The 15,697-nt window shown below is 44.4% G+C and overlaps 1 protein-coding gene across 1 annotated transcript in view; it reads left to right on the top strand.

Moving 5' to 3' along the window:
- COL3A1 (collagen type III alpha 1 chain) overlaps positions 1-3,006 on the top strand; it is an 87,557-nt gene extending 84,551 nt beyond the window's left edge. The window contains exons 50-51 of the mRNA XM_089502045.1: positions 167-409; positions 1,973-3,006. Coding sequence (XP_089358171.1) covers positions 167-409; positions 1,973-2,119 — 390 coding nt within the window. The 3' untranslated portion in view covers positions 2,120-3,006. The remainder of the gene's footprint in view (positions 1-166; positions 410-1,972) is intronic.
- Positions 3,007-15,697: the final 12,691 nt, after the last annotated feature.

Below are 15,697 nucleotides of genomic sequence, written 5' to 3'. Positions count from 1 at the left end.
AGAGTCACCATAATTTGGAGTTGATGTGAAGGCACATAACAACAGCAAATGCTATGTTTGTTGCATAAAGTGTTCAGTCTAGTAGGCCGAACAATGATTCAAAAGCAGGGGTGGGTGAATGCCACTTGGTCAAACAATAATGAGCCCTTTTGTCTTTAAACGACAGTTCAACTACGGAGACCCAGATCTTCCAGAAGAAGTTGCAGATGTTCAACTAGCATTCCTTAGAATTCTTTCTAGTCGAGCCTCACAGAATATCACCTATCACTGCAAGAACAGCATTGCTTACATGGATGAAGCCAGTGGAAATGTAAAGAGAGCACTTAAGCTAATGAGCTCTACTGACAGTGAAATCAAGGCAGAAGGAAACAGCAAATTCACATACACTGTTCTGGAAGATAGCTGCACTGTAAGTAAACAAAAAAAAATCAGCAATGCTAAATATGTTGTGTTATCTCCTTTTTGACAGACACAAATCTGGTGCATTTTGCTATTATACAATCTCAAACTTTCACATATACACAAATACCCAAACAGTGCACATTTTCTATTTTTTTCCTTTTTTAAATTTTATAAATCTTTATAAAAAGATAAAAAGTAAACATTAACAGATAATAATTATACAAACATATAAGCAAATAAACACATAACATAACACTCAGTACAAACATCCATACATTACATCCATACTTAACACAATTTATCTTATCTTACATACAAACCTTAAAAAACCCAAAACCTTGGCGTGTTCTTCCAGTCTCTAGTTTTTTGCAAATACAGTACCACCCTGGCCGCAGTTGTCTTATAGTATAGTATTCTTCTATATTTATGTTTCCATGTTTTATCTGTCATGCTCAAGAGATACATTTATCTTGATTTTTAATAATGTCATTATCTCCTCATGTATTTGAGATCAATAATTTTGAGCCCTTTACAAAGCCACCACATATGGAAGAATGAAACAGTGCACGTTTTCAAACAGCATTAACCTGATGACTATACAATAGCAATTCCAATGGTCTGAATGTCCTGAACTTTTATTAATTTACTATCTGTGAACTTTCAGTCCTACTACATGATTAAATAGGTAATATAGTGGTATTTGGATGAATCAAAGCTAAATTATTTAAATTCATATTGAAATCAACATGAAAAGGCCATCAGCATGGTTAATTGAGGTGGAACTAATTTAGTCTGAATCCAGCCCTTTAACATGCCCTTTATAGAGCTTAGTAGAGCTTGGCGCATGAGTCAAAATCAGAACAGCAAAGTAAAATTTTAGAGCTGCACTTGCTAGAAGAGACACAGATACTTTTCGTTGAGTGCTTTTGTAGGAAACTTTCTTGCTGTACAGCTTGAGAAAACTCCAAGTGTATTTGGCTAAAAGTAAGCTGAGCTATTTCTTCCTCCAAAAGATGAAAAACAAGGCTTTTAAGATATCACATCAAATACCTCTTTCCAACTACCCTATGTCCCAGTCCTCTATCTTCTATATCCTCCCACCCCACTTTCTGCTTAACTGCTAATATTCCAGCAAAAGTGATGAATGAATGAGTAGTACTTGCAACCACTAGTAATGGCATATCAGCAGCTCTCAGCACTCCTGTGCTGATTTGAGAAAAATATTTGGCTTAATTTTTGCACTGAAAAACTAGCCTTTAAAAAGCAGTTTCCAAGAGGGTCCCCACATTAGTCTGTTGCAATCAAAGCCTCACTAGATTGTCATTTGTATGGATGAAGAATAGGGGAGATAGGAAATGTACTAGTATATAAATACATGGTTGAAATTCTGGCAAGACTCCTACAGGTTAGTCCCAACAGAGCAGAGCCATTGACATCGATTCAATAGGTCTAAGAGTATGAACATATTTGGAATGGGGATCTCACTTTAAATCTGAGATGGATAAGAGTTATGGTATTTCTGTTTTACTTTTCATTCCCTTTAAAAGTACTTTTTCTTTGCATTTTACAGAAACATACCGATGAATGGGGTAAAACAGTCTTCGAGTACAGAACACGCAAGACAATGAGGTTGCCCATAGTAGATATTGCACCCTTCGATATTGGCGCTCCCAATCAGGAATTTGGTGTGGACGTTGGCCCAGTTTGCTTCTTATAAACAACGAATAATGCTCATTCTGAACCCCAACAAACAAATCCGCACTCCATCCTTGCTCTTGTTTTAACATTGTCAACTATTAGAGTCAAATCAACTGTATCCCAGCTATTTATTTGCCAAAATTCTGGAGAAAGAAAAGGGGGGGGGAAATCAAAAGGCATAAATTGACAGAAAGGGTTAGCATTTTCTTATTTTGCTCTTACACAAAACACAACAAAAAGTTTTTTGCTCTGTTTTCTTTCACCAAAAATCCCTCTTCAAACAATATCTCCATGGTGCTACATTACAACTTCAACACTCAGTACATCAAAACTGTGTAATTTTAGTTGAATTCTTGCCCACCCATCAAGCACTGACGGATTCCAGCATCCGAGTTTACCTTCCATGATTTGATGCAGTTCATAAAGCTAGAGAGAATTCCCTGTTTCAACTACCTCAACATGGACAGAAACTGGGATGAGTTTGATGATTCACACCAAGAAAGCCAAAGCCACATATGTTGGAACCAAGTAATCCATCTGGTCAGATTGTTTGTTTCTGTATTCTGTGGTGACCAGAGTACAGTCCATCAGAAGAAGTGGATGCCCTAATGTCAACAGACTGTGTTGTTGGACTGCATTGCATTTTTAAAGGGTGCTCCTATACTTTCCTGTCATTGCTGGTCAAGACCACTAAAATTAGGGAAGTGTAAAAGATTAATGTGATGGTGCTAGTTGTGTATTTTTCACTTCTAAATCTGCAAGCCAGATTTATTGACTTGCATTAAAACATCAAGGCTTGACAACCATTGTAAATGTCTCTCATCGAAAGTCGTACTGTTGGTTGGCCGTTTCTGAAGACTTTTCTTCCTTCACTCTGTAAAAGTCAATAAAGATGCAGAATCATGAGCTTCTTTTGTCACGTTAACACATTTATAAGTGTTGGAGGTTAACCATCTTTATAAGCTTTTATATGGTCGTTGGTCTTTTTCCTTTACAGAGACACATAATAAAATCTTGTAATAAAATGCTGAATTGTCATTTATGTGCTTCACCAGTTATATCTCTTTTTAGAGATGTCATGAAGGCTTTCTTGGTTTTAAAATAATTATTTGCTTATTTCTTTATTTAAAATAATGGTGGGAATATATTTTTTGCCATACTATCCTAGGATAAAATGGCATAACAAATTAAACTTGTCATTTTATAAGAAGATCATTATCTAAATTTCAGCAGAGGAGAGGAGATACCAGAAAGGGGAGGATAATATGGAAAGAGGTTGATCAAATACAGCTACATGTATTTTAAGCAACCAATAAATAAAGGCCAAAAAAAAAAAAAAAGCTTTAACCGGAAGATTAGTCATTATTCTTCAAAACCTCATCACTCTTGTATGTTGATAAACATGCAAGCCTAAATCTAGTTTATAGTCCCAACTACAGGTCTACTGTATCACAAATGTTGATTTATGATCTGACAATTCATCAATAACAATTCAACAGTAACCACCCTTATTGGGAATAGTAATTGGATCTATTATATATGTGTGTGTGTTTCATTTTATGCCATCTTTCTCCCAGAAAGGGACCCAGGGTGGCTCACAAGATAAAACATATTTTAAAATTTACAATAAGAAGATAAAAACAATTAAAACCATCTAGTTAAAACAGTGTAAGATTAACATTAAAACTTACAAAAGTTAAAAACATAACCAAAACACGCACTCTTTTAGGCCTCAGTTGCCAGCCATTTCCTCCAAGTAAATATGTATTGCAGAACCAGTGCAGTGTAATGGTTTGAGAGCTGGACTATGACTGGAGATCAGGGGTTGATTCCACCCACTCAGCCATGGAAGCCCACTAGGTAACCTTGGGCATGTCACGTAGTCTCACCATCAGAAAACCCTGTGAGAAGTTTGCCTTAAGATCACCAGAAGTCAGAAACAACTTGAAGGCACATAACAACAACATCTGTCAAACAAGAAGCTTAACAGCCTAGACTTACAGAATGAATGACAAGCCTGCACCATAGGCAGTTGGCATATGTCGCATTCCAGGCCACAGATGGGAAGGCCTAGCTAAAGTATAGTGTCAGTTTACCTGCCTTCTTTTCCAGTGCTGCATCTCTACCTGCTATCTGTCTCATTGGACTAGAAGCAAAACTGCCTTCCTGACAAAAGGCTTCCTCTTTACTCTAATGTGCATTAGAGTGGCCCTTTCTCTATCTCTGGTCAGCTTGCAGAACATCCGAAAAGGATATAGACTGTCATCTGTACAGCCTTTACTAGATTGTCAAATGGACTTATAGTCTCATAATTGCTGGGGATTCACATTTATAGTTAATATTCAAATGTGACTTCAAAAATATACCACTGCAGGAGGGTAGCAAACTGACCAAAGCATTCTGAAGCACTGAAGTTTGGGGTGCAGGGAAGTGATATCTGCAACTTTCTCCCAGTCACAAGGTGCATTGAGAACAGGCAGCTGGAGAGAGTCCTTGGGGTCCTGCCACAACTGCTTGTCTCAATGTGTGCTGAAACCACAAGTGCTTGTTTTCTGCTGCTCCAGAGACTAGGACCCAGAGCAATGGATGCAAGCTACAGGAAAAGAGATTTCACCTCAACATCAGGAGGAATTTCCTGACAGTAAGGGCTGTTTGACAGTGGAACAAACTCCCTCGGAGTGTAGTGGACTCTACTTCCTTAGAGGTCTTTAAACAGAGGCTAGATGGCCATCTGTCTGGGATGCTTTGATTTGGATTTACTGCATGGGAGGGGGTTGGACTGGATGGCCCTGTGGTCTCTTCCCACTCTATGATTCTATGAGTCTATGTAGATGTGCCATAATCTATAGCTCCTTAGAAATGCTTTGCTTGGGATGCTGCCAGGCCACAAAGATAGATTTTTTGGGGTTCAGTTCAGTCATTCACAGCTGTAAACATGGATCTGCAACAGTTAATTCTGGGGCCAGAAAATAGCAAGGCTGGACACTTGCTAGTGCCCGTTAAACACTAAACTATCTAGGAAATTTCATCTGCAGCAATCATCAAGACATGGAGCATATTGAGACAAAAAGTTAAGAGCAAGACAGAGCAAGACAGAACCAGATAGAGTGAGACAGAGCCAGACAAAGCCAGATAGACCAACACAGAGACAGACAGAGAGAGACAGACCAAGAAAGAGCCCGTCAGAGGCAGACAGAGGCAGATAGAGCCAGGCAGAGTAGAGCACTACAGATGTCATTTAGAATCGTAGAGTTGGAAGAGACCAGAAGATCCAACCAATAAAAACCCCTGTCATTCAGGAACACATCATCAAAGCTCTCCTGATAGATGGGCATCCAAACCTAACCCTAACCCTAACCCTAACCCGAACCATAACCCTAAACCCTAATTCCAAAACCTAACCCTAACCCTAACCCTAACCCCACATAGAGCCAGATACAGCCAGACAGAGCCAGACAGAGCCAGATAGAGCCAGACAGAGCCAGATAGAGCCAGACAGAGCCAGACAGAGACAGAAAGAGACAGATACAGACAGACAGAGACAGATAGAGCCAGGCAGAGTAGAGCACTACAGATGTCATTTAGAATCATACAGTTGGAAGAGACCACGAGAACCAACCAATTCAACCCCCTGCAATTCAGGAACACATGATCAAAGCTCTCCTGATAGATGGGCATCTTGACCCTAACCCTAACCCTAACCCTAAACCTAGCCCTAACCCTAACCCTAAACCTAACCCTAAACCCTAACCCTAACCCTAAACACTAACTCTAACCCTAACCCTTATCCTTAACCCTAACCCTAACCCTAACCCTAAACCCTAACCCTAACCCTAACCCTAACCCTAAACCCTAACCCTAACCCTAACCCCTAACCCTAAACCTAAGCCAAAACCCTAAACCCGAACCCTAACCCCTAACAATATCCCTAACCCCAACACTAACCCTAAACCCGAACCCGAACCCTAACCGGAACCCAAAGTCCTAACCCGAAACCCTAACCCCAACCCTAACCCCAGATATAGACAGACAGAGCCAGATAGAACCAGACAGAGCCAGATACAGTCAGAGAGAGTCAGACAGAGCCAGACAGAGCCAGATAGAGCAAGACAGAGCCAGATAGAGCCAGACAGAGCCAGATAGAGCCAGACAGAGCCAGATAGAGCCAGACAGAGGAGAGCACTACTGATGTCATTTAGAACCATAGGGTTGGTAGACACCACAAGATCCAACCAATCCAACCCCCTGACATTCTGGAACACATCATCAAAGCTCTCCTGATAGAAGGGAATATTAACCCTAACCCCAACTCTACCCTAAACCCTAACACCAAACCCAAACACTAACCCTAACCTTAACCATAATCCTAAACCCAGATAGACCCAGATAGAGCCAGACAGAGCCAGTTAGAGCCAGACAGAGCCAGACAGACAGAGCTAGACAGAGCCAGACAGAGCCAGACAGAGGCAGATAGAGCCAGACAGAGCCAGATAGAGCCAGAAAGAGACAGACACAGACAGACAGAGACAGATAGAGCCAGGCAGAGTAGAGCATTTAGATGTCATTTAGAATCATACAGTTGGAAGAGACCACAAGATCCAACCAATCTAACCCCCTGTCATTCAGGAACACATCATCAAAGCTCTCCAGATAGATGGGCATCCTAACCCTAACCCTAACCCTAACCCTAAACCCTAACCCGAAAACCTAACCCTAACACTAACCCTAAACCCTAAACCCTAAACCCTAACCCTAAACCTTACCCTTACCCTAACCTTAAACCCTAACCCTAACCGTAACCCTAACCCTAACCCGAACCTTAATCCCTAACCCTAACCCTAACCGTTATCCTTAACCCTAACCCTAACCCTAAACCCTAACCCTAACCCTAACCCTAACCCTAAACCCTAACCCCTAACCCTAAACCTAAGCCAAAACCCTAAACCGGAACCCTAACCCTAAACCATAACCATAACCCTAACCCTAAACCCTAACCCTAACTCTAATCCTAAATCTAAACCTTAACCCCAAACCCTAATCCTAACCCTAAACCTAACCCAAGACAGAGCCAGATAGAGCCAGACAGAGTCATAAAGAGCCAGATAGAGCCAGATAGAGCCAGATAGAGCCAGATAGAGCCAGACAGAGTAGAACACTACAGATGTCATTTTGAATCGTAGAGTTCGAAGAGACCACAAGATCCAACCAATCGAACCCCCTGCCATTCAGGAACACATCATCAAAGCTCTCCTGATAGATGGGCATCCTAACCCTAACCCTAATCCCTAACCCTAACCATAACCCTAAACCCAAACCCTAACCCTATCCCTTATTCCTAACCATAACCCTAACCCTTAACCCTACCCGTAACCCTAACACTAACCCTAAAACCTAACCCTAACCAGAACCCTAACCCTAACCCTATCCCTAAACCCTAAACCCTAAACCCTACCCCTACCCCTAACCCCAAACCGTAACCCCAAACCCTAAGCCTAACCCTAACCCTAACCTGAAACCCAAAACCTTAAACCCTAACCCTAACCCTAATCCCTAACCCTAACCATTACCCTAAACCTTAACCCTAACCCGAACAGTAACCTTAAACCCTAACTCTAACTCTAACCCTAACCCTAACCCTAACCCAACCCCCTGCCATTCAGGAACACATCATCAAAGCTCTCCTGATAGATGGGCATCCTAACCCTAACCCTAACCCCTAACCCCAAACCCTAACCCTAACCCTAAATCCTAATCCCAAACCCTAACCCAAACCCTAATGCTAACCCTAAACCATGAACCCGAAACACTAACCCTAACCCAATACCGTAACCCCAAACCCTAACCCTAACCCAAACCATAACCATGACCCTAAACCTAAAAAATAACCCTAACCCTAACCCTAACCCTAGCCCTAAACCGTAACCCCAAACCCTAAACCCTAACCCTAACCATAACCCTAAACCTAATCCTAAACCCTAAACCCTAAACCTTAACCCTAACCCCTAACTGTAACTCCAAACACTAACCCTAACCCTAAACTCTAAACCCTAACCATTACCCTAAACCCTAAACCCTAACCCTATCCATAACCCTAACCCGAACCCTAAACCCTAATCCCTAAACCCTAGCCCTAACCCTAACCCTAACAATAACCCTAAAACCTAACCCTAACCAGAACCCTAACCCTAACCCTAACCCTAAACCCTAAACCCTAAACCCTAACCCTAACCCCTAACCCCAAACCCTAACCCTAACCCTAAACCCTAAACCCTAACCCTAACCCTAACCCTAAACCCTAAACCCTAACCCTTACCCTAATCCTAAACCCTAACCCTAAACCCTAAACCTATCCATAACCCTAACCCGAACCCTAAACCCTAATCCTTAAACCCTAGCCCTAACCCTAACCCTAACCGTAACCCTAAACCCTAACGCTAACAGTTACCCTAAACCCTATACCTAACCCCAAACCTACCCAAACCCTAACCCTAACCCTAACCCCTAACCCCAAACCCTAACCCTAACCCTAAACCCTAAACCCTAACCCTAACCCTAATCCTAAACCCTAACTCCAAACCCTAACCCTAACCCTAACCCCAGACAGAGCCAGACAGAGCCAGATAGAGGCAGACAGAGCCAGATAGAGCTACCCAGAGCCAGATAGAGCTAGACAGAGCCAGATGGAGCAAGACAGAGTAGAGCACTACAGATGTCATTTAGAATCGTAGAGTTTGAAGAGACCACAAGATCCAACCAATCCAACCCTCGGCCATTCCGGAACACATCATCAAAGCTTGCCTGATAGATGGGCATCCTAACCCTAACTATAATCCCTAACCCTAACCGTTACCCTAAACCTTAACCCTAACCTTACCGCTAACCCTAACCCTAAACCCTAGCCCTAACCCTAACCCTAAACCCTGAACCCTAACCCTAACCCCAAACCGTAACCCCAAACCTTACCCTAACCCTAACCCTAAACCCTAACCTTAACCCTAAACCCTAACCCCAAACCTGAACCCTAACCCTAACCCCAGACAGATTCAGATAGAGAAAGAAAGAGCCAGAAAGAGCCAGATAGAGCCAGATAGAGCCAGACAGAGCCAGATAGAGCCAGACAGAGCCAAATAAAGCCATACAGAGCCAGACAGAGCCAGATAGAGCCAGACAGAGTCAGACAGAGTCAGATAGAGTTATACAGAGTCAGATAGACCCAGACAGAGCCAGATGGAGCGAGACAGAGTCAGATAGAGCCAGACGTCGTAGAGCACTACAGATGTCTTTATAATCGTTGCGTTGGAAGAGACCACAAGATCCAACCAATCCAACCCCCTGCCATTCAGGAACACATCATCAAAGCTCTCCTGATAGATGGGCATCCTAACCCTAACCCTAACGCCTAACCCCAAACCCTAAACCTAACCAGAAACCCTAACCCCAAACCCTAACCCTAACCCTAAACCCTGAACCCGAAACACTAACACTAACCCAAAACCGTAACCCCAAACCCTAACCCTAACCCTAACCCTAAACCTAAACCCTAACCCTAACCCTAACCCTAGCCCTAAACCGTAACCCCAAACCCTAAACCCTAACCATAACCATAACCCTAACCCTAACCCGAAACCCTAACCCTAACCCTAACCCTAAACCCTAACCCTATCCATAACCTGAACCCTAAGCCTAACCCTAAACCCTAAACCCTAAACCCTAGCCCTAACCCTAACCCTAACCCTAACCCTAAACCCTAACGCTAACAGTTACCCTAAACCCTAATCCTAACCCTAACCTTAACCCAAACGCTAACCCTAACACCTAACCTCAAACCCTAACCCTAAACCTAAACCCTAACCCCAAACCCTAACTCTGACCTAAACCCTGAACCCGAAACACTAACCCTTACCCCAAACCCTAACCCTAACCCTAACCCTAACCCTAAACCCTAAACCCGGACCCTAAACCTAAACCCTAACCCGTAACCCTAACCCTAACATTAAACCCTAACTGTAACAATAACCCTAACCCTAACCCAAACCCTTAACCCTAAATCCTAAACCCTAACCCTAACCATAAACCTTACCCTAAACCCTAACACCAAACCCTAAACCTAACCCTAACTCTAACCCTAAACTCTGAACCCGAAACACAACCCTAACCCCAAACCGTAACCCCAAACCCTAACCCTAACGCTAACCCTAACCCTAAACCCTAAACCCTGACCCTAACCCAAAACCCTAAACCGTAACAATAACCCTAACCCTAACCCGAACCCTTAACCCTAAACACTAAACCCTAGCCCTAATCCTAACCTTAACCCTAACCCTAACAATAACCCTAAACCCTAACCCTAACAGTTACCCTAAGCCATAACCCTAACCCTAACCCTAACCCCAAGCCTAACCTTAACTCTAAACCATAAACCCAAACCCTAAACCCTAACCCTAACCCTAACCCCAAACCGTAACCCCAAACCCTAACCCTAACCCGAACCCTAAACCCTAAACCCTAACCCTAACCATAAAACGAAACCCTAACCCTAAACCCTAACACTAACACTAACCCCAAACCCTAACCCTAACCATAACCCTTACCCTAACCGTAACCCTAAACCCTAACCGTAACCCTAACCCTAACACTAACACTAACCCTAAACCCTAACCCTAACAGTTACCCAAATCTTAACCCTAACCCTAACCCTAAACCGTAACCCTAACCCTATCCCTAATCCCGAACCCTAACCCTAACCCTAACCTGAACCGTAACCTTAACCCTAACCATAACACTAATCCCTAACCCTAACCGTTACTCTAAACCTTAACCGTAACCCGAACCCTAACCCTAATCCCGAACCTGAACCCTAATACCTAACCCTAACTCTAACTCTAACCCTAACCCTAAACCCTAACCCTAACCATAACCCTAATCCTAACCCGAAACCCGAAACCCGAAACCCTAACCCTAACCCTAACCCCAGAAAGAGCCATATAGAGCCAGACAGAGCCAGATAGACCCAGACAGAGCCAGACAGAGCCAGATAGAGCCAGACAGAGCCAGATAGAGCCGGACAGAGTCGGGGAGAGTGAGATAGAGCCAGAAAGATCCAGATAGACCCAGACAGAGCCAGATAGAGCCAGACAGAGTCAGACAGAGTCAGATAGAGCCAGAAAGACCCAGATAGACCCAGACAGTGGCAGATGGAGCCAGACAGAGCCGGATAGAGCCAGACAGAGCCAGACAGAGCCAGACAGAGTACAGCACTACCGATGTCATTTAGAATCGTAGAGTTGGAAGAGAAAACAAGATCCAACCAATCGAACTCCCTGCCATTCGGGAACACATCATCAAAGCTCTCCAGATAGATGGGCATCCTAACTCAAACCCTAACCCTAACCCTTAACCCCAAACCCTAACCCTGACCCTAACCCTAAAGCCTAACCCCTAAACCCTAACCCCAAACCTTATGCTTACCCTAACCTTAAACCCTAACCCTAACCGTAACCCTAACCCTAACCCTAACCCTAACCTCAAACCGTAACCCCAAACCCTAAACCTAACCCTAACCCTAAACCCTAACCCTAACGCTAACCCTAATCCCTAATCCTAACCCTAACCCTAACCCTAAACACTAACGCTAACCCTAACCCTAAACCCTAAACCGAAACCCGAAACCCTAACCCTAACGATAACTCTTACACTTACCCTAACCCTAAACCCTAAACCCTAACCCTAACCCTAAACCCTAATCCTAAACCCTAACCTCAAACCGTAACCCCAAACCCTAAACCTAACCTTAAACCCAAAACCCTAACCATAACCCTAACCCTAACCCTAACTCTAAACCCTAACACCTAAACCCTAATCCTAACCCTAACCTCAAACCGTAACCCCAAACCCTAAACCTAACCTTAAACCCTAAACCCTAACCCTAACCATCAACCCTAACCGCAAACCCTAACCCTAAACCTAACCCCAGAAAGAGCCCGATAGAGCCAGACAGAGCCAGACAGAGTAGAGCACTGCAGATGTCATTTAGAATCGTTGCGTTCGAAGAGACCACAAGATCCAACCAATTCAACCCCCTGCCATTCAGGAACACATCATCAAAGCTCTCCTGATAGATGGGCATCCTAACCCTAACCCTAATCCCTAACACTAACCGTTACCCTAAACCTTAACCCTTACCCTAACCCTAACCTTAAACCCTTACCCTAACCCTAACCCTTATCCCTAACCCTAACCCTAACCATAAAACTAACCCTAACCCTAAACCCTAACCCTAACCCTAAACCCTAACCCTAACCCTAACCATAACCCTAACCCTAACCATAACCCTAAACCTTAAACGCGAACCCGAACCCTAACCCCAAACCGTAACCCCAAACCCTAACGCTAACCCTAACCCAAAACCCTAACCCCAACCCCGAACCCTAACCCCGGACAGTGCCAGATAGAGCAAGACAGAGCCAGACAGTGCCAGATAGAGCCAGACAGACCCAGATAGAGCCAGATAGAGCCAGACAGAACCAGACAGAGCCAGACAGACCCAGACAGAGTAGAGCACTACAGATGTCATTTAGAATCGTAGAGTTGGAAGAGACCACAAGATCAATGCAATCCAACCTCCTGCCATTCAGGAACACATCATCAAAGCTCTCCTGACAAATGGTCATTCTAACCCTAACCCTAAACCCTAACCCTAACAGTTACCCTAACCCTAAACCCTAACCCTAACCCTAAACCCTAACCCCAAACCCGAACCCTATCCCTAACCGTAAACCCTAACCCCAAACCTGAACCCTAACCCTAACCCCAGACAGAGTCAGATAGAGCCAGAAAGCACCAGAAAGAGCCAGATAGAGCCAGACAGAGCCAGACAAAGCCAGATAAAGCCATACAGAGCAAGACAGAGTCAGATAGAGCCAGACAGAACCAGATAGAGCCAGAAAGAGTCAGGCAGAGCCAGATAAAGCCATACAGAGCCAGACAGAGCCAGATAAAGCCATACAGAGCCAGACAGAGCCAGACAGAGCCAGACAGAGCCAGACAGAGCCAGACAGAGCCAGCTAGAGCCAGACAGAACCAGACAGAGCCAGACAGACCCAGGCAGAGTAGAGCACTAAAGATGTCATTTAGAATCGGACAGTTTGAAGAGACCACAAGATCCAACCAATCGAACCCTCTGCCATTCCGGAACACATCATCAAAGCTCTCCTGATAGATGGGCATCCTAACCCTTACCCTAATCGCTAAGCCTAACCGTTACCCTAAACCCTAACCCTAACCCTAAGCCTAACGCTAATCGTAAACCCTAACCCCAAACCCTAACCCTAAACCCTAACCCTAACCCTAACCCTAACCCTAGCCCTAACCCCAGACAGAGCCAGAAAGAGCCAGAAAGATTCAGACAAAGCGAGATAGAGCCAGACAGAACCAGACAGAGCCAGACAGAGCCAGATAGAGCCAGAAAGAGCCAGACAGAGCCAGACAGAGCCAGACAGAGTCAGACAGAGCTAGACAGAGTAGAGCACTACAGATGTGATTTAGAATCATAGAGTTGGAAGAGACCACAAGATCAATGCAATCCAACCCACTGCCATTCAGGAACACATCATCAAAGCTCTCCTGATAGATGGGCATCCTAACCCTAACCCTAACCCTAACCCTAACCCCTAACCCCAAACCCTAACCCTAACCCTAAACCCTAACCCCAAACCCTAACCCTAAGCCTAACCCTAAACCCTGAACCCAAAACACTAACCCTAACCCAAAACTGTAACCCCAAACCTTAACCCTAACCATAAGCCAAACCCTAACCCTAACCCTGACCCTAAACCCTAATCCTAATCTTAACCCTAACCCTAGCCCTAAACCGTAACTCCAAACCCTAAACCCTAACCGTAACCCTAACCCTAACACTAACACTAACCCTAAACCCTAACCCTAACAGTTACCCAAATCTTAACCCTAACCCTAACCCTAAACCGTAACCCTAACCCTATCCCTAATCCTGAACCCTAACCCTAACCCTAACCTGAACCGTAACCTTAACCCTAACCATAACACTAATCCCTAACCCTAACCGTTACTCTAAACCTTAACCGTAACCCGAACCCTAACCCTAATCCCGAACCCGAACCCTAATACCTAACCCTAACTCTAACTCTAACCCTAACCCTAAACCCTAACCCTAACCATAACCCTAATCCTAACCCGAAACCCGAAACCCGAAACCCTAACCCTAACCCTAACCCCAGAAAGAGCCATATAGAGCCAGACAGAGCCAGATAGACCCAGACAGAGCCAGACAGAGCCAGATAGAGCCAGACAGAGCCAGATAGAGCCGGACAGAGTCAGGGAGAGTGACATAGAGCCAGAAAGATCCAGATAGACCCAGACAGAGCCAGATAGAGCCAGACAGAGTCAGACAGAGTCAGATAGAGCCAGAAAGACCCAGATAGACCCAGACAGTGGCAGATGGAGCCAGACAGAGCCGGATAGAGCCAGACAGAGCCAGACAGAGCCAGACAGAGTACAGCACTACCGATGTCATTTAGAATCGTAGAGTTGGAAGAGAAAACAAGATCCAACCAATCGAACTCCCTGCCATTCGGGAACACATCATCAAAGCTCTCCAGATAGATGGGCATCCTAACTCAAACCCTAACCCTAACCCTTAACCCCAAACCCTAACCCTGACCCTAACCCTAAAGCCTAACCCCTAAACCCTAACCCCAAACCTTATGCTTACCCTAACCTTAAACCCTAACCCTAACCGTAACCCTAACCCTAACCCTAACCCTAACCTCAAACCGTAACCCCAAACCCTAAACCTAACCCTAACCCTAAACCCTAACCCTAACGCTAACCCTAATCCCTAACCCTAACCCTAACCCTAAACACTAACGCTAACCCTAACCCTAAACCCTAAACCGAAACCCGAAACCCTAACCCTAACGATAACTCTTACCCTTACCCTAACCCTAAACCCTAAACCCTAACCCTAACCCTAAACCCTAATCCTAAACCCTAACCCTAACCCAAAACCCTAACCATAACCATAACCCTAACCCTAACCCTAACTCTAAACCCTAAAACCTAAACCCTAATCCTAACCCTAACCTCAAACCGTAACCCCAAACCCTAAACCTAACCTTAAACCCTAAACCCTAACCCTAACCATCAACCCTAACCGCAAACCCTAACCCTAAACCTAACCCCAGAAAGAGCCCGATAGAGCCAGACAGAGCCAGACAGAGTAGAGCACTGCAGATGTCATTTAGAATCGTTGCGTTCGAAGAGACCACAAGATCCAACCAATTCAACCCCCTGCCATTCAGGAACACATCATCAAAGCTCTCCTGATAGATGGGCATCCTAACCCTAACCTTAATCCCTAACACTAACCGTTACCCTAAACCTTAACCCTTACCCTAACCCTAACCCTAAACCCTTACCCTAACCCTAACCCTTATCCCTAACCCTAACCCTAACCATAAAACTAACCCTAACCCTAAACCCTAACCCTAACCCTAAACCCTAACCCTAACCCTAACCATAACCCTAACCCTAACCCTAACCCTAAACCTTAAACGCGAAC

This window comes from Sceloporus occidentalis, unplaced genomic scaffold (genome assembly GCF_023333645.1).
Source record: "Sceloporus occidentalis isolate IW3139 unplaced genomic scaffold, rSceOcc1.0.p SCAF_191, whole genome shotgun sequence".
NCBI lineage: Eukaryota > Metazoa > Chordata > Lepidosauria > Squamata > Phrynosomatidae > Sceloporus > Sceloporus occidentalis.
This window is presented reverse-complemented; position numbering and strand designations above follow the sequence as displayed.